General features: G+C 32.0%; 2 protein-coding genes across 4 annotated transcripts in view; both read right to left on the bottom strand.

Annotated features, from left to right (window-relative positions):
• LOC130442736 (neither inactivation nor afterpotential protein C) overlaps positions 1 to 11,861 on the bottom strand; it is a 36,836-nt gene extending 24,975 nt beyond the window's left edge. For 2 of the 3 annotated variants that reach the window (XM_056777084.1, XM_056777083.1), the window contains exons 1-6: positions 11,731 to 11,861; positions 10,042 to 10,353; positions 8,654 to 8,758; positions 6,260 to 6,484; positions 3,717 to 3,883; positions 2,452 to 2,542 (exon numbers count right to left, since the gene is read on the bottom strand). In XM_056777084.1, coding sequence (XP_056633062.1) covers positions 2,452 to 2,542; positions 3,717 to 3,883; positions 6,260 to 6,484; positions 8,654 to 8,758; positions 10,042 to 10,314 — 861 coding nt within the window. In that variant the 5' untranslated portion in view covers positions 10,315 to 10,353; positions 11,731 to 11,861. The remainder of the gene's footprint in view (positions 1 to 2,451; positions 2,543 to 3,716; positions 3,884 to 6,259; positions 6,485 to 8,653; positions 8,759 to 10,041; positions 10,354 to 11,730) is intronic. The other variant, XM_056777086.1, reaches the window with a different exon arrangement.
• Positions 11,862 to 17,965: 6,104 nt separating this feature from the next.
• LOC130442801 (protein Wnt-10a-like) overlaps positions 17,966 to 25,124 on the bottom strand; it is a 52,368-nt gene continuing 45,209 nt past the window's right edge. Inside the window, exons 2-4 of the mRNA XM_056777157.1 lie at positions 23,415 to 23,698; positions 20,474 to 20,661; positions 17,966 to 18,403 (exon numbers count right to left, since the gene is read on the bottom strand). Of these exons, the coding sequence (XP_056633135.1) occupies positions 18,067 to 18,403; positions 20,474 to 20,661; positions 23,415 to 23,698 (809 nt within the window). The 3' untranslated portion in view covers positions 17,966 to 18,066. The remainder of the gene's footprint in view (positions 18,404 to 20,473; positions 20,662 to 23,414; positions 23,699 to 25,124) is intronic.

Here is a 25,124-nt window from a genome sequence, read left to right as displayed (position 1 = left end):
CACTATACAATATACAGTGCTTTTCAGATAAAAGTATCCACCTTTAATAACTTTTGTAATACTGGTATTTAGAAAAAATTCAAAAACACGTCAATTTATTTTGGAAGGGGCAAGCATTATGGCTTATTTAAACTTACTGGGAAAGCCACCCCCTCACCCCTAGCAGCATCCCCTTTATTTTTTTAAATTACTTTTCATATTTTTTATGTAAAATTTGGATACTCCTCTTTGAGCTGATTTCAAAAATGTATAATACTTGTAGGTTAAAGTGGTTAGTTTATGAGATAAACAATTTTTCTTTTAAGAGCACAAATTTTACTTATTATTTACTTTCACCTTATTTGCCTGCACTAAAATGGGTTGTACAACAGTTCAAACTCTTTAATCTTTTTAACTGTGCTATTTATTCTACTTAAAAAATCCAAACAACAAAAAACTCTACTTTTTATTAAAGTTTGACATTGTCAACTAGAATTTGTAGTCACTATTGATAGTGTAATTTGATACATTATTTATTTTGTTTCTCTGAAATGGTTTACTCTTCGCAAGAAAGAATTGAAATTGTAGGTTTATACTACCAAAATAATAATTGTGCAAGAGCTGCTGCTAGAATATTTAACGAATTACATGACGGAAGACATGCAACTCATAAGTATGTAATTCAACTGATGGAGAAATTTACCACAACAGGGTCTGTTTGCAATAAAGTGCATAAGCGAGAGGGACTCGTAAATAACAAAGCAATCCAAGTGGCAATTTTAGTGCAAGTCAGCTTAGAGGCTCAACAACCCCAATCGTTGTCAACAATAAGTAGAGCGATCGGTGTTTCATCTTCTACAGTTTTCCGAGTTATACATAAATTCAAGTACCACCCATACAAAGTTAAGTTGGTGCACGAGTTGAATGAAGATGATTTTGATCGTCGTCTAGAGTTTTGCGAATCAATGACGCAAATTATCAATAACAATCCACAATTGTTAAACAATATTTGCTTTTCTGATGAATTCTCATGGTCATTAAATGGCTTAGTAAGTAGGCATAATTGTAGATATTGGGCTGAAAGTGATCCACATATTATGCGTGAATTCCATACACAACATCCCCAAAAGTTAAACGTTTGGTGTGGTATCCTAGGTGACCACATTGTCGGACCTTTCTTCATCAACGGAAATTTAAATGGTGAATCATATCTTGAGTTACTTAGGGAAGGGGTTGACCCACGTATTACAACAATAATAGAAAATGATGATAACCTTTCCGAAGATTTACTGGTATTTCAACAAGACGGAGCTCCCCCACACTATGCTATGCCTGTCCGACAATTTTTAAACGAAACATTCCCCGCTCGTTGGATAGGTAGAAGGGGGCAGATGATGGAGTGGCCACCTAGGTCACCGGATTTAACACCCCTAGACTTCTTTTTATGGGGGTATTTAGAAACAAAAGTTTATGCTACCCAACCAGAATCTCTGGATGATTTACGAGAGAGGATAGAAAATGAATGTCGACAATTAAATCCAGCCGTATTAAGCAATGTCAGAGAGGCATTTCAAAATAGATTATACCATTGTATGGAAGTGAATGGTACTCATTTTGAACACTTATTGTAACTTCATAATAAATAGCACAGTTAAAAAGATTAAAGAGTTTGAACTGTTGTACAACCCATTTTAGTACAGGCAAATAAGGTGAAAGTAAATAATAAGTAAAATTTGTGCTCTTAAAAGAAAAATTGTTTATCTCATAAACTAACCACTTTAACCTTTAACTATTATACATTTTTGAAATCAGCTCAAAGAGGAGTATCCAAATTTTACATAAAAAATATGAAAAGTAATTTAAAAAAATAAAGGGGATGCTGCTAGGGGTGAGGGGGTGGCTTTTCCAGTAAGTTTAAATAAGCCATAATGCTTGCCCCTTCCAACATAAATTGACGTGTTTTTGGATTTTTTCTAAATACCAGTATTACAAAAGTTATTAAAGGTGGATACTTTTATCTGAAAAGCACTGTACATATACTAAACTATATATATAGTACTATACAAAATCATCATTAAACCCATTTAGAGAATGGTATTAAACCATGGGGATGTGCCGACAAATCAAACGTAGCTATAATACTTCTAATCACTAATGCGTCATGGTATGTTACAAATAAAACACTATACACTGATTTCCATATATACAAGAAGAAATCCTACACCAAAGTGAGAAACATTTACATAGACTTGAAAACCAGTCAATGCTTTAATGCATCACATCTCAGAGTCCCAAAATAAAAGAAGATTTGGAAGGAATTGGCCAGCTTATTTAAGTAATGGTTGAAAATGACTACTGGATCTTATTATATCATATTTTCATTAGATAAGCGGACACACCAATGACTTGAATTTATTCAAACTGTGAATATGGATTTACAATAACATAATTTATTTTTAAGTAGTTGCTTACATGGTAATTATTTTCTGGAACTTCTCCTAAGAAAGGATGTTCGAGCAACTCCATCATGCAGGGTCTGTTTTCAAAATCTTTAATCAAGCACCTATAACAAAAAAGATTAGATACATCATTGTCAAAGATACTTTTAACCTTATTTGAATTTGCTCCTCATAATGATGCTTTTAATGTGGCTTTGACTTTTATAAGCTTATGAAGATATACATGCAATTTACTTTTGATAATTTAGATTCATAAATACATAGCGAGAAAAGATTAACATAAGAGTAATCAGAGTTTTCCAAATTCTTAGTTGTTTCTCACAAAATTTGTTCTAGTATGACTGGATTCGGTTGGTTAGTATAGAAGCGGCCCAATCACATCACCAGAAAAAAGTGCAGAAAAGAATAGATTATATAAGGATAAAAAACTGTTATCAAGATAATAGGGGATTTTTTTTACTAAATAATACTTTGGAGGAAATGATTTGTTATTGCAATTGAAGGTTTTTAGATTATTTTGAAGATTCAGTGATTTCTATCATATGTACGAAACATGCTAAAATATTTAAAGTTAAACTTATGAATAGCTTTCATAGAATAGAGGATTTCCTAGTATAAATAAACGGATTAAGATTCATACAATATAATTGTTATCGGAGTGGATGAATCTAAGCAGCAGTTATATCAAGAATAGCAAGCATTTCTACAATTTCTCAAATATCTAAAATCACTAGGTATTACACATCAGAGGCATGCGATATAGAATAGCACTATGTTGGGTTATGTGAATAATCTGGTATGAAAAATAAGTTCATGGTGTGGTGATTTTTATTGTGAATGCCCATATACCTGTTATAATGACACGAGGTATGGTGAAAACTAGGATAAATGAATTTTTATATTAGCAACTACGTATCAAGCGGTTTCAACCCTTATAAAATATTAAAATATTATGATGATAATACAATAAATTTGAAGACTACCTATACGTGGTTTGAGTGATTTAAAAGGAGAAAAGTCACTTTGGTCTCAGGTGCTTTTGGCTGTTATGAGTTTTGTAGTTTATCACGTCCACTTCTTGATTTTAGACAATATTCCTAGCAACTTTATAGAAATGATTCCAGTCAAGAATTCAAAGTTTGGACAAGTACAATGTTATTCATTGGAATTACTTCCATTGCAGTTTTCGATAAAATAATACCGCGTGTGTTTTTGGATCACATCAAAAATCATTTTGTTAGTGGCGCAAGAATCTATTTGCACAATCCAAATACTTACTCGCTGATAAAATCGTGAAAATTTTCTGTCCAATTCGAAACTTTTTTTAAAGTAGGAGGTGGATTTGATACTATCTGAAATAAGGTTCTAGATGGATTCATTCCTTGATAAGGTGCTTTACCTTCGGCTAATTCTATGGTTGTAATACCAAGTGACCATACATCAATCTGGAAAAATAATATCAATAACAAGTAGGTACTGCTTAAATAACATAAATTCCTTCATCAATATGATTTTCTATACACCTAAGTGATTCAATTATCGATTCGTATATGGCAGCGCTCTGCAAACCGAGATATATCTTCCTACGGTCCGCGACGGTTTTGTAAATGGAAGTTTTATAATTAAATTTGAAAATGAAAATTAATTTCAAATTTTGAAAGCAATTTTTTTGTGACATTGAAGATGTATCGCGTAGTTTACAAATGAATGTGATTGATCTCCAATGTGATAATACTCTCAGCAACTATTTTTGTAAAAATAATAATCTTGTTTAGTTTTACAGCAGGATGCGTTCTGATTTTCACGAATTTGCTCAGCAATTCATTACAGGTTTTGGCAGTACTCACTTATGCGTACAAACTTTTTCAATTCATGATTTCAAAAAATAGCCTTCCAAATAAAGCTTCAAACCTTTCATTAAATTTTTAATCGTTTCAATTTTTTCATTAAGCAATTTGTATGTACTTTGTACTCTTTATTATTTACTAGTTTTTTTCCTCTCGTTTTCATTGCTCTTTTGTCATCCGTATTTGAGAAATGTATATGAATTATTTTCATTTTTTATATCACTTATAGTACTTATTTACAATAGGTGACCAGGCAGATTGTTATCTCACAAGTACAGCCTGCTGTTATTAATTTTTCTCATTTCATAGTCCAAGTCTGCCAATTATTTGTGCAAACTATTCTTTTTCCAACAAAGGATCATATAGCTTTATTCTTTCCAGTCTGAGGTTATGATCTCGATTTATAGACAATCCAGTAGCTGAAGAGTTTAATTGTTGGTATGGTGGTGGAACACTACACTTGTCTAATTTGTATATATAGCTACTTATGAAATGAGATGTCGTTTTTTCAATGATAAATCGGTTGAAAGTATAGATTTTAATTTGAGTTTATTCTTGTTTTATTTTTATCTTTTTATCTTAGAAATTTTGCACTAGTATTTATGGGACATCTAATATACATAAATTTACGTGACAAACTTCGTATTTCATGGTTCAAAGGATAATAATGAAATAAAACAAGAAGAAATATTAACTTTAACATAGTAAGATAAGTTTACATTTTTCTATATAATGTTTGGTCCCAAAAGTACCTGACGCACAAAGAAAACACAAAAATTTTGTGTTCTCCATATATTTTTTTCGACGATGTTCAATAAGGTCGATATCCTTTGTATAATAAGAAACGGCAAGCTCTTCAAAATAGGCATTAGCTGCCGATATCACCTTTTCATTGTTAGAAAAACTTTGACCAGAGAGGCAGCTAAATCTGGAGAATAGGGTGCATGAGGTAGCAATCCAAACTTCATTTATTTTGGCAATTGTAATAACGAATGTATGAGCTGGTGGATTGTCTTGATAAAGCACCGCTTTCTTCTTAGCCAAATGCGGCTTTTTTTGCTTGATTCCTTCGCTCAAATGTCGTAATAAGTTCACATTATACTCACTGTTGATAGTTTTTCCTTTTTAAAGATAATCAATAGAAATTATCCCATGCGCATCTCAAAAAACCGACGCCATGACTTTGCCTGCAGATAGAACGGCTCTTCCTTTCTAGTCCATTGTTTTGATTGTTCTTTTGTTTCGGTTGTGAAGTGATAGACCCACGTTTTATCCATTGTTATGAAATGACGCAAGAATTCGGCTTTATTTCTGTAAAACATTGCCAAACTCTCTATGAGAACATCTTCACAACGCTGTTCCATTGTGAGCAAATGCGGTACCCATTTTGCGCATAGCTTTCTCTTGTCCAATATGCGATGTATCACACTTGTTAAACTGCCTACTACGTCTGATAACTTTCTGGATTTTATTCAACATCTCTGAAATCTTTAACTCATTTGGTCGATCACTGCGATGCTGGTCTTCGCGGGCCGTACGGCGTCATATTAACTCTGTTGTCCAATATTTTACTGTTGATAACGAAGAAGCAGCCTCACTTGGAGTAAAATTTAGTCCAGCTTTCATAGTGGTTGGGCTAATTACTTTCAAATAAAAGTATGTTTAGAAATACACTGAACATGTTCACTATTGATGTCTGCCAAACAAATACTAAACAACGTGGCGTCTTGAGACTTGAACTTGAAACATATGCTATAGGGATTGTGTACTTTCTAATACAGAGGTATTTTTCAAGCAACTACCGCCATCTTTAGATCAGGCCAAGTACTTCTTAGACCATCCTCGTATGCTTAACAATTTATTCAGTTGTTTGTTTTGTTTAGATATTATGTCAGGAAATTTATACAGTATTTCATAATAATTGTGTATTTTGCAATGAATATTGTGTATATTTAATGGATTTATTCAACTTACTTTATCATTATAACCAGAGTCTCTATTCTTATTTCCTAAATTAACTAGTTCCGGTGCCATCCAGCTTGGTGAACCCAAAATAACAGACAGCATCTCATCAGCTTCATTGCGTATTTTTGAAAGTCCAAAGTCGCAGAGTTTCACTTCTCCCTCTTTTGTAAGTAGTATATTACTTCCTTTAACATCTCGGTGAATTATTTTATTTTCGTGGAGGAAAACTAATCCCTAAAGAAAATAATTGTTATTTAAAAATTCTGCGAATTTCATAGTAATGATGTTTTGTCAACCTGTTCGCCTAGATACAAAATTTTATCTTTCATTTATGCGAATGCATCCAAAACGTAAGTTCATTTTATCATTACAAAAGTTTTATGGCCACAAAAACAAATAGAAATTTAGCACTAACTATTTCACAACAATATTTCAATCAAAATAACAAACTGAAGATGGTGAACAGATTTCAAATTTCCTTCTTCGAAGTTCTCCATTACTTTACTTTTAGTAAGCCAGCAATACATTCTTCACATATTATGGCCTTTAAATATTCGATCAATGGATTTTTCATAAAATTTATCTAGACTGAATGAAGAGAAGCGATTATAAAGTTCGAACATGTTCAACATTCACCATTAGTGCTTGGTGAATGTCGACATTTGCCGGTGTAAGTTAGAAATAAGGGTATTTAGCAAAAATGTCAGACATACACCAAGCGACTTAGTGAATTCTAACATTTAACGGTGAAAGTCGACATTTTCCATATTTCGGTGGCTCTCCGTAACATATATATTAGATATCCAAATGTCAAGTCTGAAGATTGTTCCTTGCATTTCCATGTGAGGAGTAAAAATACTTCAATATGTGCAGAATATCGCACATGTAATTAAAATGAAAATGATAATGTCGCATAATCCCCATAAGCAGTAATCGAGAGGAGTCAAATCGGGGGATCTAACCGACCATTCGATCGTTCCACCTCTTCCAATCCTCTTATTGGGAAAAACGTTTAAATAATTTCTAACTGTACGTGCAAAATGCAGTGGAGCTCCGTTTTGTTGGTAGTAAATCTCATTTAAATGATTAACACCAGGAAAAAGTCTTCGTAATATGGGCACTAAGAGTTTTTAGATAATTCTCACCTTAAAAAAATATGGGCCAATAATTTTTTTGTTAATGATATCAGCCCAAAATTCCACTTTCTTAGGATATTGAGTGTGAGCCTCACACATCCAGTGAGGATTTTCTCTGCTCCAATATCAACAGTTCTGTTTGTTAACCGTTCCTATTAAATGAAACGTCGTTTCATTAAAAAAACTATTCTGTTTATGAACTGCATATTTGCGTTCATGATGACCATCATCAATTCCCAGAAATCTTGCGTTTTATCAGGATTATCTTCATTTAACTCCTGAACTAACTGAACTTTGTAGAGGTATTTTTCTTTATGCAAAACTCTCAAAATAGATGATTTACTTACATCATTGTCGGCGGAAAGTTCTCGAGTTGTCTTATGCGGATTCTCCTCAATCTCTAAAATTACATCTGACTTTTTTTCATCAGTAAATTCAACATTTCTACATGTTTTTCAATATTTTTTACATGTCCAGTTTCCCATAAATTTGTTTCGGACAAATGAGCCCTAATTAAATTTAATACGTGCACAAATATTAAACTAACGTATTTTAAATACCTAAATGACATAAGAATTTTTTATTTGGTCTTTTGACTATTTTAACTATCTAATTATTTTATATATTTTAATGGACCTGACAATATTGCTGATTTAAAAATTGAGGTAACGGCAGAAATTAACAAAATAAGAAGTCAAGAAGTGAATGGTGGTCATTTTGAACATTTAATTTGATTGTAAAATAAATTAAAAAATACATTCCATTATGCGACATCATTATCTTAATTCTATTGTGATTTTTATAGAGATATTATCAAAATTTTACATCTTAAAAATCAATTCTTTCAAAAATGATAGTACCAAATTCAAAAAACTTTATATTACTGGAAAGAGGACTAAAATCCCTTTCCAACAAAGTGGCATACTACACCCTTTCTCTTTTAATATTTTCGAGGTGGGCTTATAATTCAGAGGGGGTGTTGAAGGGGGATAATACTGTAAATTGCCAATTTAAGAATAAAAATAGACCTGTTTCCGGTTTTTTTCACATAGTACGCTAAATTTGATTTTATTCCATACATATGAAACGCATTGTATAATTTTATAATATTATTCCAAATTGAACTATAACCTATGTAATCAATTATTGTCAAATTGTGATATGCTGTTGTTTTTTTCATTCTCCGCAAAAAATGTGTAAGCTAATAAATCCTTCACTACAACATGTCTTTCAAGTTTTATTCTTTAAGTCTTTATACAGTACTTACTCTAACAGTCTCCTTGATGACATAAGCAATATGTTCTTCGACCATTCTTCGGTTTTTTGCAAATAAACGATTCACCAAGTCAATAACAGAGCCTCCTTCACATGGCTTAAAACAAAGTATAAAACAAGTATAAATCATTCTTTGACCGCTTTTTATTGGCTCACCACAACACAACGCTAATTATAAAAATTGTATTCTTACCAATGACACATATTAACTTGTTGAAAATTCATTATTACTTGACAGAAAAAAGAGGTTTATGGTCTCTTCAGTCGAAATTTGCTAGACTGAAATGACCTCCATCGATTTTAAATCATTGCTTTAATATGTTTGAATAACGGCTTTTGTGCCTTTTAGAAATGAAATGAAAAATGTTTTGAAAAAGAATATGAGTTTATTTAACGGTCCATATATTAATTGAAAAGCAAAAAATATGTTAGTGAATAATCACTGGCATTTTGGAAAGAGTATTTGTAATAAAATATTGTGTTCTTCAACCGCTAAGGATAATCGATATTCAACAATTTTATTTTATATTATATTCAGTTCGATACTTTAGACATTATATTGTTATTTTTATTTGTTCTAGAGTTATTAGATTACTGTACAATTCATTTGAGATTTTGTTCTTATTTGTATCTTTTTGAAATTCTGTACAGTCCTTCACGTGTGACATAAAACTCGCTACCTTTGAGAGAGTCTTCTTTGGAAAAGTTATAACCATCGGAAATTTGAGTATAGCTTTATCTGAGTCTAGATAATGTAACGTTCCTTCTGGGAAAAGAATTTAACTTACTGGTCACTTCTTCACAATCCAGATTGCTTTTATCTTTATCCGTCCGTCTTCAATATTCCACTAACTGCATCTGTCTTATATATGCTTTACGGAACTTTCTGTCTGGTAACAGTTAACTTCTTCTAGAAACATAGATAGATGGAGCTACACACACTCTTTCATAGTTCCATTACAATAAGTTTGAATAACACCGTCAGATTGCTTGTATCTGTCACATCTCCACTATTAAACCATTAAACTAATGCTGTACTGTTGACTCAGTGTTTTCCTCATCAATTTCACATATTTTCCTTGCTGTCACGGCTGCTCTAAACTTTGGTTTACCTCAATGTCTTGATAAATATATGAACTTCATTTATCGCGCTCCATACTATTCATCATAAAGAGTCGTCAATAAACAAAGAGACAGACAGGAAAGAAAGTTAGGCACTTGTACTCTTGATAGGATTAGGGATTAGTCTTAACAAATAACAGCATGTTTGAATTTAAGCACAGGAATTTTTACATATGAAAACCGATATTATTTATCTATATGTATATACGTATATGTTTTCAATAACCATCAGGAAAATAATAAACTAATTTTTCTTACCTCTAAAGCAAACCAAATTTCGTTCGATTTTTTAAAAATTCCGTAGAAGTCAACAATATTCGCATGACTACTGAAATCCCTCAAAATTTTGTATTCTTCTTCAACAAATTCTTTACAACCAGTTTCATATTTCTGGCATTTAATAGCAACTTTCTTTTTATTCGCTTGCAGATCAATGGCAAAGTAGATTTTGCCATAGACGCCGCATCCAACGACGTCGCTGATTTCATATCGGTCTTCAGGAGACTGTATATCGCCAAAATCAGTTTTCATTTTTTTGAAACGAAATTTCAACAGCTCTCCAAACTATATCTAGATACAAATATATTAATCTACAACTATTACATAATTTATGAATTATTGAGAGGATATTGTTAATAATGACACTTCTTACTCTAGTATTTCTAAAACTGATAGATCATGAACTTAACACTGGCAATTCATTTCGTCGATCATTGGCAACAAGAAATCGACCGACAACAACATAAATAACAAGCTAGAACGGGAAGAAAATTTGATGGAACAATTCATTAGCAACGCAATCATCCTTATGAGTAATTGTCCTCAATATCCACTAATTAAATTTTCCTGTTAGTTTTAGCTAGATTTTTCAAATATATAAGACTTAACTAAACACCTATATCAAGAAAGGCTCAGAGGAAAAATAGTTGCGAACAACATCCAAGACTGCGACGACGTTGAAACGGCATGGATAAAAAAGAGCGAACATACTGTAAGCAGCAGAGGAAGCGTTTGGAAGAAGAACCATAAAGAACGGGGGAAGATCAAATACTAAGCCCTGGTTCAGAAAAAAAATTAAGATGCTGGCTGAAGAGAAGAAAAAATCTGTATAGATTCAAAGCAGTGATATATAATGAATATATAAGTGTATAAGTAATGGGGACAAAAGAATAAGGGACCTACTCAGGAATAGAAAAAGCCAATAAATGAGTATATAGAGAGCTCAAAAATCACGTTGAAAAAATGGGAGATATATTTTAGAGAACTCTACGACTCAACAATAATAAGTCCACCAATACAGAACCCACATAAAAATGAGGAACAAATTGAGAGATGTACCATATCTTTGGAGAAAATACAACAAATGGTGACTAAACTGAGAAACGGAAAAGCTCAAGGAATTGATGAAATATCAAACGAGATGATCAAGTATGGGAATACCACGTTACACGAAGAACAACGGACTATTTTCAATAAAATACTTGACACCAAGAATATACTATCAGAATGGAAAGAAAGTATTTTGATTCCAATTTTCAAAAAAGATGAAAAGTACTTTTTACCAAATTATCAAGATATTAGCTTGATCAGTGCAGAACAAAAACTTTTCACTAAATTTTTAGCGTAAGTTGAAAAAAGTTTGATAAAATTGAAAACATCTTCTTAGGAATTCGAAATATTTCTTATGAACCTGCGTTGGTTTGTACCCAATATTATTCTCAGAAAAAATATCAGAATTGATTTGAAAGCATTCAATTATCTTGAGAGGCATTAAAAAAAGAAACTAATCATTCAGTCATAAGGGAATTATAATTTGTAATTTCTCTATTCACGTTTGTGATTTTCACTCAGTATCTAGTTTTTTCGATTTTAAAATTTAAGAGGACAATAGATTGTTAATACAACTACGAGTATTTATCTCCTTGAAATAGAAAATTGGGAACTTACCTTAATGTTTTATCTAGTAAAACAACTTCAAAAGCTGCGGCTTATTTCATTCAAAGTATTTATGCTATACCCTTCAACAATGTTTTACATAATTTGTTGCATCTACTCAAAAGAAGGGAGTAATTGAAACTAAAACTTTTTCACATAACATTATAGGTAACGTTAATGCAATTACTGAGCCGAAGCCATTAATGTTAATAGGATTAGTAATAAAGTTGGTTTCAATTATTGGTAATTGTAAAGTATCTTTGAATTGTACGTGTTTTTCGTTATTCCTTTTTATGTAAGGGTTCTTCAACTTTGTACAGTTACAAAAAATTTATAGCAATTCTGTTATTACAATTTGGTTAATTAAGAAAGTATCACGTAATACGAACGCGGATTTCAGTATTTCTTTGCACTAACCGATACGATCTTGTTTTTGAGCGATTGTCGAATTATGCGTATGGTATGTCACATGATCTTGCAATATCAGTTTACGCACTGCATTGATGTTTTATGGCACATCAGCCAATTTTGGATGACTTTCATCCTGTAGCGAAGTGCAACCAATATTAAATTCAGAGAAACAGTGAATTACATTGCTTCGAAATGGTACCTCATCACCAAAAGTCTAATAGAGTCATTCCAATTTTTTAACAAAATAAAATTTCCAAGTATCTTCAAACAACTCAAATAGCACTCGTATGACATCAAACTTTATGATGACGATATCAGATTTGTCATACTCACATCAATACATAGTCAATAGTATCTCAGTACTTGCATACTTCAATCCCTTTTTTGTGTTCACTGATAATATTTTTTGTCTCTTTATGTGTCATTTCAATACGTTTACATAGCTTCTATGATATTTTTAACTTAACACATGTTCCATAGTTGCAAGTTGCTTTTGAATCGGTAAATTGTATATACTAAATATACTTTATTCAGATTCTTTAGCTGTAAACTCTTCTACTGCGCATCAACTAAACTATAGCACACCAATCATTCAAAAAATCCTAACCAAATAAAAAAATAAATATTCAACGACCAACTTTCCCAACTCTCCCAACTCTCTTCTGTTTCAGCGATTACTGCCATTAACTCTACATTAGTTTTTTTTAGCCTCCTAATTATTTCTTGGATAAATTGTTAAATAATCACATATACTATAAGATATGTAACGTTCAGTAGTCGAGAACTAATTTGCCCCCGAACGATAGCGAGGACTGACAATAAACAGAATCATTTTTCGGAAAAAGTTTATAGTTTTCTTGATTTTCAAAATATGTTAGAAAATTATTGTATTTGCAATGGGTCTGACAACGAAATCGGGTATACATTTTTAAATAATAGGGCACGCCGTAACTTAAATTCTGCAATTTACTGTACTGTTTGAAAGTCCTTATTCCTTCTTGCTTATGTCACCAGCGCCGATCGAGTTTCGTTCGATAAGCTACAGTAGCATCCACACCATGTTTTTTGTTTTATCTTTCTATCGCGTCCTATTAGTTATATTTTTTCTTAGGATGTCGATACCTGCATCAATCAATATTCGTCATAAATATTGTATTGTAGCAAATGTACCAACATCACTATCACTGCACCAAATAAAGTATTTTTAAGTATCCCCAAGGGAAAAAATTACAAAGAAAATGGTGGGATGTAAAGAAAAAGGAATGCGGTTTTATCAAGTAAAATTAAAAGGTTTTGGTGTGAAGATAGTTTCGAGATAAATAGGTAGTTTCATCAAGTTTAGCTTGACGTATTATCGTTCCTCTGGTTCATCCCGCGGATTTTAACAGTCATAAAATCTTTATTTATGCCATTTCTTATGGGCAAGTTGTCTGTATAGCCGCGAAAAAACCTACTTTAGCCTTTAGCATTTTGTCAAATAGGCGCTGATGACGTAGCACCTATTTGGAACGGATCTCGAGCGGTTTAAAATATATCCTTACTTCTAAACTTTGTTAGTTGACATCATTATTATTGTAAAATCAAGTTGTATTTATTTTCCTCATAAAAGAATATAGTTTTTTTAATTTCCCCAAGCCCATTTGATTGTCAATGACACATTAACCAAATAGACGTTATATAACAGATTCAATATTTTCTATGAAAAAATGAAAAGAAAGATTTATAGGAGATTGATAGAAAGTTATGTAAGTCGACGACAAATAGGAGAATTATCTTGTAGAACTAGCCGACAAAAGAGAAGCGGTATATATACAACTGAAGGGAATTTTAAAAGCAATCACGTGTATAACATCCTAGTAAATAAAAGAAACATGTTCAATAAAAGTTGTTTGGTGCTTATTGTTTATTGATGTCAAAGTCTTTGTAGACAAAGGAAGTACGAACATGGAACGTATAATTATAGTAGAAAACAAACAGTTATGGCTGAATATTTTAGTTGTAAAGTGTAAATATAAAGGTTATCTATTTGGTGACGTGTTAACAATGAAATTCTTTGAGAATTCATTCGATGAATAACTCGATTTATTTAAAAAATTCCATTAAACATTGAATTGGTTGAATATTTCTCTCATAAGTTGAAGCTCCCTTGACAGGAGTGCTGCTTCCACAAAATTATTGCGAACAATTGCATCTTGAGTCAAAACAAGCTTCAATTGAACAAGTAACGTCATTTTATTCAGCTGCAATAGATAAGAAATTCATTAAAGTAACTAAATTACCTTTTAGTACCCTTAATAATGAAGAATTATATTTAACTACCCCTTTAGATTCGGATAATTCGTGGCAACGTAGATTCTTCATATTTTTTATGAATAATGCTAGAGAACTATCATAAATGCATTTTTTATACAAAAATGTCTTGTTCTGGGAAATGAATGCAGAATGGAGTAATTAAGGTAATTAGGGTGTGGGGTCTAATATACGAAATATTTTCTTCTGCAGGTCTGGAATATTCGTGATTTCAAGGTTTGTTAATAGTTTACCGAGTGTGTGCCCGATCATTGATACCGAAAGAGATAGATATGAAATAAAATAGGTGCAAAAAATGGCTCCATGAACCCAACAGCTTTTGGTGGTAAAATTTATTGAGTTATCATTGTGAGTAAGGGCGTGTACAGCTACGACGGTATTATTCTCTGATATCCGCCATTTAGTTAGTGAACGGTTAGTTCACAGAAAAATCGCAGAAAATCAGAAAACACCGACGATTTCAAACACTACTGCGTATGATCACGTTAATGTCTGGAGACAACTCATGTCTTTTTTATTGTAATACTAATGTTCCAATTTGAAAAAAATGAACATAGTAAGGAATATAAAGATTATATTAACAAAACTACCACTAAACTATATTGGTATCATTTAAAATAATTTTGTGTCGCCAAAGCGGAAACAACTACAACAGAAGCCTGGAAAACAAAACAAACTTAGTTTTTCTAAGGAATCAAAATAGTAGAAGCTTGCGACGAGAAAATGCCCGTATATAAAATAAAATGTTCCTGGTTTTATTTTATGAGCTGAACTATCTTAAAGAAGACCACTATCGGAATAGAATACAATTTGCTGCTTAACACGTCTTCAGAAGTTGGTGAAAATAAAGTAAATCCGAAGATATCAGTTGAATTCAACAAATACCGATGAAAGTTTTTCGTTTTCTTAACAAATTTAATATACAAGTTTGATCAACAAAAATCTATAATGTGAACGGAGTTGGTTAAATTACGATGCCCAAAAGTCAATAAAAGATTATGCTTTAAAGAAGGTGGAGTGCGAGGAGCGCACAGGCACATTTAGAAAATATTTCGTGTATCTGGCGCATATAACCTGTGTCGAAAGATCGTTCGACGAACGCACAAGAATAGAATTTGATTTGCTGAAGTCCTAGAGATGGGCAAACATACAAACTTTTGAATAATTATTATCATTAAGAAAAACCGGAAAACCATCAGCAACATCTAAGATTTTCCAAAATGATTAAATGACCAATATTATAAAAATATTGAACAAAAATTGATAGAAAAAATTATTTTTGTGAATTTTTGGTATTGGATTGAAAATAATTAAAAAGTTTTCCATAAAAAAGCCTTTTAATTTAAGAATGATTCGGTTAGGTTAGATTATGTTAGGTTAGGAGACTATCACTATAATTGCAATGATGAGAAAGTATTAACTCTTTGTCACTCTATTGTTAACTTTTTAATAATTTTTCTTTTTTCTTTTACGATAATAAACATTTCAAGCTAAATAACCGTCTTTATACCTGCAAATGTGCGCTCGATACATGCATTCATTAAAGAAATGCGTTAGGTGGAACCCTTACATCGGCCAAAAGAGATAATAAAATGTCTGCTGTTTTATATATGTCGGTTGCTGGTCACTAGATGCTTTCTTATCTTCTGTTCCAATGATCCAAATAAAACGGTTATATACTAGTTGGTAGGTTAGATTTAGAACAGTTTCAATGTGATAGTCGCCTTCGACCATTCTATTTCAGGTATTTTGATAAGTGATTTTGCTCTTGGAGTACTATTTTTTATACCCTCATTTTATTGAATAAAGACATTTTTTCCAATAATTTCGGATGCTTGAAACATTCATTTGTCAAAATATTGGTATTTAAAATTTTATTATATGAATTTCTTTACCTAAACAACCTTATTATATCATTTTGTTTCCCGTCTCATTATCAATAATTAAATAATTATAATTATAAATAATTAATATAAAATGTATAAGTACGTGAATTTTAAATAATAATAAAGTTCAGGGGTTCTTTAATTTATCCCAAAAAGAGTTTTATATTGGTAGACAAGTACAAAAGATCCATTGTATCCATAATAAGCAGGACGTAATAGTGTTAAGTAATCAAGTTATTTCTACTGTATGTGGCAAGCAATTTAAAGCATTGAGATAATATACTGGAAATTGGGTTGTGGAGTATTACGAATTGTTTATGTTATATATTTATTGTTGAGTACACGCAAGAGTTGTATCAAATTTGTGGATCATTTTTCTCTGTCAGGTCATGAATTCCAATGATAGTATTGAGGTGTCGGCAACATCGCGAAAAGCTTTTAGTTAGCGAAGTTAATGTTTGACGAGAGTGAGATAAAACTTGAATTTTAAGGGAGCGGAATGTGATAGGCGAAGAGAGCGTACATCACCAAGAACCACGTCTAGTTTAGAAACATATGATACCAATAACAAGTCAGTTATTACTGATTACACAAAACTTACTGATTATAATAAATAGTGTACCTGACTATTAACTAATAATTACAGAAATTATAACATTCAAATAATATATAGCCACATATGTCGTTAAATAGAAATAGGTTATATTAGGTTAGGATAAGTGAGGTTTGATTTGTTATTAGTCGAATGTTTGTGATCAATAGCTAGGCGTGGTTCTTGATGGAATACGCTTTATTCGCATCTCTCATTTCACTGCCTTAAGGATCTGACCTTGTCCCACCTTCATCAAACAATAACTCGGAGAGCTTTTCGCAATCTTCGCTAAATTCCAGTTGTTCGCAATCTTTGCATATTCAGTATTGAAGGTTTTGATAAATTGTCAAAAGAAACTGTTCTGTTCATTGTTTGCGTTTGGTTTCCCTGATTCTGAGACGCAGTATGAATACGTTACTTGGAGGGTACATAAAGAGGTGAAATGAAAAATATTGGATAAATGAAATACACACACAAGCCGAAAAAGACTTCTAAACTGATTTATTTATTTGTGTGAACACTAATACATATTTCAGGTATAGATTTTGGTTGGATATATTAATAAACAATTTTAAATAATAAATTTAATGCTGAAAAATTACAATGTATCTACGAATAATTCATTCTAGTTTCTTAAATTAATGAACGATAACAAAAGTCTATACATTGTTATATAGCCATGATACCCCCGATGGTGTTTAATCGATTTCTTCTTGTCTTGTAAATTTCCTATAAAAGTTGTGTTTAATAAACACAATTAAAATTGCATAGTAAAGTGGTGAATTTTTGTAATTTTTCTGATTCTAAAATATTTTTGATATCTTGACAATTTTCTATGTTTTCGGTACAACTTGCCAGTCAAAATTGCCTATACACATTAACAACTACTGCGCCCATATATGATTGTGATTGAGCTATATATATATATATATATATATATATATATATATATATATATATATATATATATATGTATATAGCTCAATCACCGTCTCTCCAATGTAACAGTAGGAGATTAATTTTCACAGCTATGTGTTTGAACAATTTTGTTTATTGAACTATAGGAAGTTGATATTTTCAATTGTAAATAATAAACTCTTGGAATGGCGATAAGTGTGTGTTGGGCTGAGAAATTTCTTTTCACAACAATTACTTGCAAACGCTGATCCATTCCTCATGACTACAAGTCTGGCACTCAACTTGACAACACCAAATAAATTTACAATTACATCTTTCGATTCTTCTTCTTTTTATAAAGTTGTAACCACGTCCACAACACAGTTCTGCACAATTATCATTACTAGTCGATGTTTTGTTACATATTCTCCCTGTCGTCCCAAGAATTTCTAGACTTTGGTTCCTTTCGCAAAAATTCGGTGATTTCTCGTAATATAAAAGATCGCTGGATAAATCTCGTTTATGTTTGTTTTTTTTACCCTGTAATTGTTTGAGTTTGTTGTGCTTTCTATGGTTTTTCTGGTTAATCCTATAAAAAAATAAAAATGAGTTGAATAGTTTCTCATGATTCCACATTCACACGATTTATGAAATTCTAGTAAATAAGATGCAAATTGGAGTCATTCGTATTGTTGTGAAATGGCACCAAGTGGAAATATCTTACAAATATATTCCAACAGGTATTTAACCTGAAATAGCTCTTGCTTATAACTAAAGTATTATCTTGAAAGTAATATCTTAAAATTATTCCAATATATATTTTATAAGAACTTATACAACTTGAGCCACCACAAAACTCAATTAATTATTTCCAGTCGATGAATACATAAGTATTCAAAGTATTCAAAAGCTCGGAAAATATATTAAAGTTAGTTCACTTTAGTGTTTCATTGCCATGGTTCCCAGAAAAAAATCACTGAACTTCAGCGAAAAAACCATATTGTAGTGAATTTAAGTTTACAGGCGAAGTTGTATGTGTTTCACTGGAGCTATAGAACCGTGTCCAGGACACTTGTGATTATTAATATGTGACAACTCCTTATCTGGTAATAAATGAATATTCCCAAGAGGCTATCCTCAGAATTTTCTAGGGAAGGTACAGATCCTATTAAAATTCAGGCTTCTGTTTCTCGGATCTTTCCCATGACTAAATTATTACGAGAGTAAGAAAGAAAGCTTGGAAGAAATAGATTAGCAGCTACCTGATACTCATCATCACTTGTTTCCTCTACGAAAAAATACTAGTCATCAAGAGATGCAGAGAAGTGATCTTATGAAGAAAATATTAAAAGCGGAACAATTCATGTCGACAGTTAGGTAACAATTGAAGTAATAACCTCCCATCTTATTTATTCAAGACTGATTTGGGAGTTCCGAAGAACATATGACATTGTAATATTAATGGAATCTCTGAAGTCTGAGTTAATGACCATACGAAAATAGAAAAACAATCTGGAGATGATTTCTTGGGCTAGATCCTTCGGAACTCTGATATATATACCAAAAATATTTTGATGTCAGTAACCTAAGCCAAGTTAGTTAGTTACTTAGAAACTGATATATGTGGGAAAGGGGTAGAAATTCTGGTTCCAAAATACCTAACCGGTGTGAGGAATACTTCGAAAACTTTATTTGAAATGTTGAAAAAAGCTCTGATTGGAGGCAATATGAAACTTGCGAGAATTGCGGTGCCATCTAATATACTAACAAGCCGTAAAGTAACGTCGATCCTACACATGTAGATACTTTCTTAATATTTGTTAGAGCCTTGTACACTTCGAAGTTCTGTCTGAGACATTTGAAGGTTGACAAAAATTCAGTCAAAATAATCAAATTTTCAATGCGATTTGAGGTGAAATCACCAGCCAAATACCTGAAGAGTATATCCAGCATTGTAAGGTTTACGAAAATTTAGTAACGTCAGTTGCGACCAAAAATATTTTCTATGTTTGCTCTCCTTCTCCTTCGTGTATACCAAAGGTAGTTATCGAAGGTCTGATCCAGTTATTTCCATCTCTCTGTTTCTTATCGATCAGAAAAAACATTAGATAACGATTTGCTAAGGGCAGAAGTGGAAGTCAATCCAGGAACTCGAAGAACCCTCAACGAACTTTGGTCTTTTTTCCAAGAATATTTGCAGTATATTGGAAAAATAAGCAGAATAGGTGTTTGGGTTCTTATAATGTACGAAGAGAACAAATAAGGTGTATTTATTACTCACACCAGCACAGAAAACTTTTTTTTGATCGCTTGATCAATGGAGACGAAAACTGGGCTCTATATAATCAACCAAAACTCAAAAGGCAGGAAATTGCTTCAAATGAATAACAGAAAAGTTCTACATCCTAAAAAGGTGTTTTCGTGTGTTTGTAGAGTAATAGTGCATTTTGAATAACTTTCAAAGCAAATTTTCATTATGAATAATTAGATCAAGTGACTCAATGGGAAAGTATCCCAAAATTTTTGTCAGTAATGGTGTTATTATACAACACAACAATGCAGAACTGCACTGCACTGTTGAAGATGAATCTTGGAATAAAGTAATGAGCTCCCTACGGTTATAATTTACGATTACCAATTTATACACCAAATAACTTACATATTGAATTTTCTTATATTCTTTTTTCCAGAATTTGTTTGATCGACTAATATAGCAGATTTGAATCTATCTTTGAGTGCCTTTCCAACTACACGGTAATCTGGTGCAGATTTCCAACAGGTCTTTAGTTCGCAACTACCCGACATCCCATGACATTTACACATCACCTGCATATTATTGGATACAGCCTGTAACAAATTTCATTTATTATACAAAACGATAAAAATATAAATTCGTTTCTCTTCTGTCCCTCAAGACCAATTCCCAATCATGAACGATGAGAATAAGAAAAACTTCCCATTTATTATTATGCCACATTTAATAACGCCTAAAAAAATTTGTAGACTGTCCTAATTTCAGAAGAGGAGGTAAAATTTCTTAATGAAAGAAACGGCGCGTGTGGTCCTAATAATAATAATAACAACTCAAAAGTAGGTGTAATGGCGGTTCTTTGTCAGATATGTTTAGGGGCGTGACCCTGCTGCACTTTGATTATTAGGGGGTCCAGCCACCTCTCAAATTGCGGTCTTCATCATCGACATATTCAGCAAAGAAACATAAAATTTCCATCTCATTAATTTACAGGACACAACTTTATTAACATTTTATTATATCTACGAATGTTTTCACGGGCTCTGACGGATATTAGGTGTCTATCAACTAGTGGGGAGCCATATGTTTATTCTTTTATGTTTTTATTCATGTCTTTCAGACGAACAAATTGAATAGATTGGAAGTGATTCTTTGTAACCTTGATGATGAGTTTTATCTGCTCACATTTCACAGGTATATTAAATCTAAAAATATTTATTGGTGTGATTATAAAAATACCACAAGTTTCTCGTCTAGCACTTATTTTTTCAAATTTTATTCACGATAAATTACATCGGGTTATTCATAATAAGATTTTAGAAAAATATATATTTATTTTTCGATGTAATCTTCTTTCAGTTCCATACACGGTTCCCAGCGATGTTTAATAAGTTCAATATCCTTTTTATATTAAGAATCGTGAAGCTTCTCAAAATAGCTATTAACTGCCGACATCACCTCTTCATTGTTGGAAAATCTTTGACCACCGAGCCATTTTTTTTAAATTTAGGAGCAGAAAATAATCGAGGGAGCTTAATATGACGAATAGGGGTATGACGTAGCAAATCAAACTTTAATTCAATAATTTTGTCCATTGCAATAACGGATGTGTGAGCTGGTGCATTGTATTAATGAAACAACACTTTCTTATTAGCCAAATACGGCTGCTTTATCTTGATGTGTTCACTCAAATTTTGCAATAAGTTCGCATTAAACTAGCCATTGATAGTTTTTCCTTCTTCAAGATAGTCAATGAAAATTATCCCACGCGCATCCCAAAAAACCGACACCAAGGCCTTGCCTGAAGATGGAACGGTCTTTGCCTTCTTTGAGTTGAAGGACCCACGTTTCATTTATAGTTATGAAACGACGTGAAAATTCATTTTTATTTCTAAAAAACACTACCAAACACTCAATGAAAACATCTTCACGACAATGTTTTTATTCCATTGTGGCACCCATCTGGCGCACAGCTGTTTCATGCCCAAATTCTCAGTTCATATGTGATGTACCGCACTTTTTGTGTGCATTCTCTTCAACATTTCTGGAGTCGTCAACTCATTTGGTTAATCACTGCGAAATTGATCTTTGCTATACAATATTTCTCTATAAAACGAAGGAGCACTCACATCCAGAGTAGATGTGTAGATAGTAGTTCAGCTTGTATATTGGTTGGTCTAAGGCTTTAAAAATGAAAGTATTACATCATATAACAAATTCACCGAAGAAGTTCACTATTGATGGCTGCCAAACAAATAATAAACAACGTGGCGTCTTCAAACTTGAAGCATTTGCTGTATAGATACTGTTCTTTCTAATACAGTGGTATTTTTCAAATAGCTACCGCCATCTTTAGGTCAGCCTAGGAGGGACCTTCATTCATTCAACAAAAAGGAGCTCTGACGGATTTAATACGCACAGAAATTATTTTTGACGTTTCTTGATTTCATTTTATGACGATATCTAGAATCCAAAGTTTGTTTTGATAGTAATGACACAGTAACCTTCTAGATCAGACAACATTTTTAACGATAATTCCAAAATCACGTTGGTTATTGTTAAGAAAGAATGTTAGTTGAAATTTTATATTGTAACATAAATTGAAAAGCATAACTAGTATTGTAGACTTTCTTTGCTTGATTCAAGTTCTCTCATGAATGGATAGAAAATTCAAGAAACCGTTATACACATAATGAAAATCTCTTCCACCTTCAATGATTAATTAAAGTAGTCCTGAATAAAGTAAGTACAAGAACCATTTATAAATACCACGTAAATAAAAGAGTTACAATTTAAATAGTACCATCCACCAGTTAGTAGTAAGCTGCAGTTGAGTCGTTACGATCAAAGAGAAAATAGGTAGTGGTACATCCATTTGTCATCGACATATAAATTTATCAAGAAGACGTGTGCGCGCTATGAAATACTATGACTTCAAGGTCGAATTAATGATAAGGATGATAAGGGACGTATAAATAGATCCTGATCTTGAGTTACTGTTAGCAGTGACAGAGTGACATGTACGATCGAAGTTGCACCTATCAAATGATTGAGGGAATTTTTGGAGAATTTTTGCCCGAAAATTATGTTCCGAATAAACCCTATTCGCCTGATTTGGCGATGTGTGATTTCTGGTTAACATCCATCAAAAGAAACTAAAAAGAACTAAAGATTAATTTTTTGAGAGTACCTCACTGTTTTCGAACTCTCAATCTGTAGAAGCATCGGTTGCAAAAATTCTTAAATATATAGGTGGTGAATATTTTAAATATAAATCAACTCGTCCCATGCATAGTGGAAAATCATAAAATAATTTAAAAATAATAGTTTTTAGGTTATTTACACTTACGATTCTGCCAACTTGATTGTTGTGGAGATTGATTTTCGATTGCATGTCTTCAGCCTTTTCTCTGGAATCTAGAAACATTTTAGAAAATTTAATTCCGTATCTTAAATTATCCGAACAGCCTCCCCATTTCCACTTTGCTTTAGACATCGCTCTAGGTTTCCTAATTTTATATATTTTTGAATCACAGCCACAATTCATTAGGGTCCCAGAACTACAGCCCCTGGCTATAGAAATTGCTACTCCTGCAGAAGTAATCGCATGGGCAAAAGCAGCTTCTTTATAACCTGCAAATAAAAAACAATGTACAGGTGCAGTTATGGGAAATTGTATCAATATACAGGAACGACATTTTTCAAATCTGTTTTGATGGAGTTTTATACTCCTTTTATCAAACTATTAACTTGAAATTTCTCATAATCAAATAAATTAAGGATATTTAACAATATCAATTCTTTCAATGAAACAGAACTTTTTAATAAAAATTTATTATTTCACAAATAGATGGCGCTGCAAGATACAAAGATGATATAGGGTTTAAGAGAATGAAAACAATGTAAAAAAATTGATTTATACTGAACATGGCGCTTGCTTGATTAGATTCTCGATTTGCAGTGAAATGATAACGGGTTCCAGTCGTACTGGAAAATAAGCAATTTTGTATATTTTTTATTTTATAATAATATTTTTAATTGAGTTAACTCGATTCTACAAATTTCATTATAATTTTTGAGAAAATAAATCATTTATTTCAGGTTTTTTGGCAAATTAGGTTTCAAAGGTAAAATAGATTCAATAGCGTAATGATTTGTGAAGGCGGCTTATAATACTATGAGTGTGAACATGGACAAAAGAGTCAAATTTCCTTTGAAAATTGTTTCTTTACTCTTTAATTATCTTTTCACACATTAGAACCATCAACGTCTGTTATTTAAATCATTCTTAGAATCCAGTTGTACCCAGATTTATGCCATATTTAATTCATTTTAAAAAAATGTTATTTTTTCCATTCATTACAAAATCAAAGATTCATATTGAATTAATTTGATAACCAACAATAAATTTTTCAATTCCAATTCCTATAGTTTCTCTTATTTATTTATCACAAGTTCAATAACTTAAGGTACTATGAGCCTCCACTTTTTTATAATTATTGGTATCAATTGACATTCTTAAGTTGAGTTTTTGACGTTGAAAAAATCATACGACAAATCTCTTCCTTGTTATGTATGCTTAATATGAACTTGACACTCGACCAGCGCCAGTGTCTAAATGTAAGAAGACACATCTTTCGATTCTTGTGCATAGATTTACGAGAATGAGTGCTTCCCAATGCGAATGCCGCATTATAAGCAAGCAGTAGCCAATACCCTATATAGTACTTGTCCTCAAAATTTTTATCTCTCCTTCATACCTTGTTTGTAGCTGCCTTACGTGAGTCACTTTAGATTTATTGTAAATGTTTGGTTAGCAAAGGCGGAGGACATACACTTTTCGGGGATAAGATTCATGAGTTCGATAGGTTAATTGAGTTGAATTTTATTGAAAGCACCAATATTTCAGTTGAGTAAATTGAATATTTCACTTACATCTGCACTTTCAGACTATTTGACTTATAGCGAACAAGAGATTAATGGTATTGTCTGAAGCACACCAGTTGGATTTAAATTATGATTGGGCCAACAACTTTGTTTTCTATCTTTTACCATTTTC

Source organism: Diorhabda sublineata, chromosome 4, assembly GCF_026230105.1.
Source record: "Diorhabda sublineata isolate icDioSubl1.1 chromosome 4, icDioSubl1.1, whole genome shotgun sequence".
Lineage (NCBI taxonomy): Eukaryota > Metazoa > Arthropoda > Insecta > Coleoptera > Chrysomelidae > Diorhabda > Diorhabda sublineata.
The sequence above is the reverse complement of the archived record's forward strand: the minus strand, read 5'-3'. Positions and strand labels throughout refer to the sequence as shown.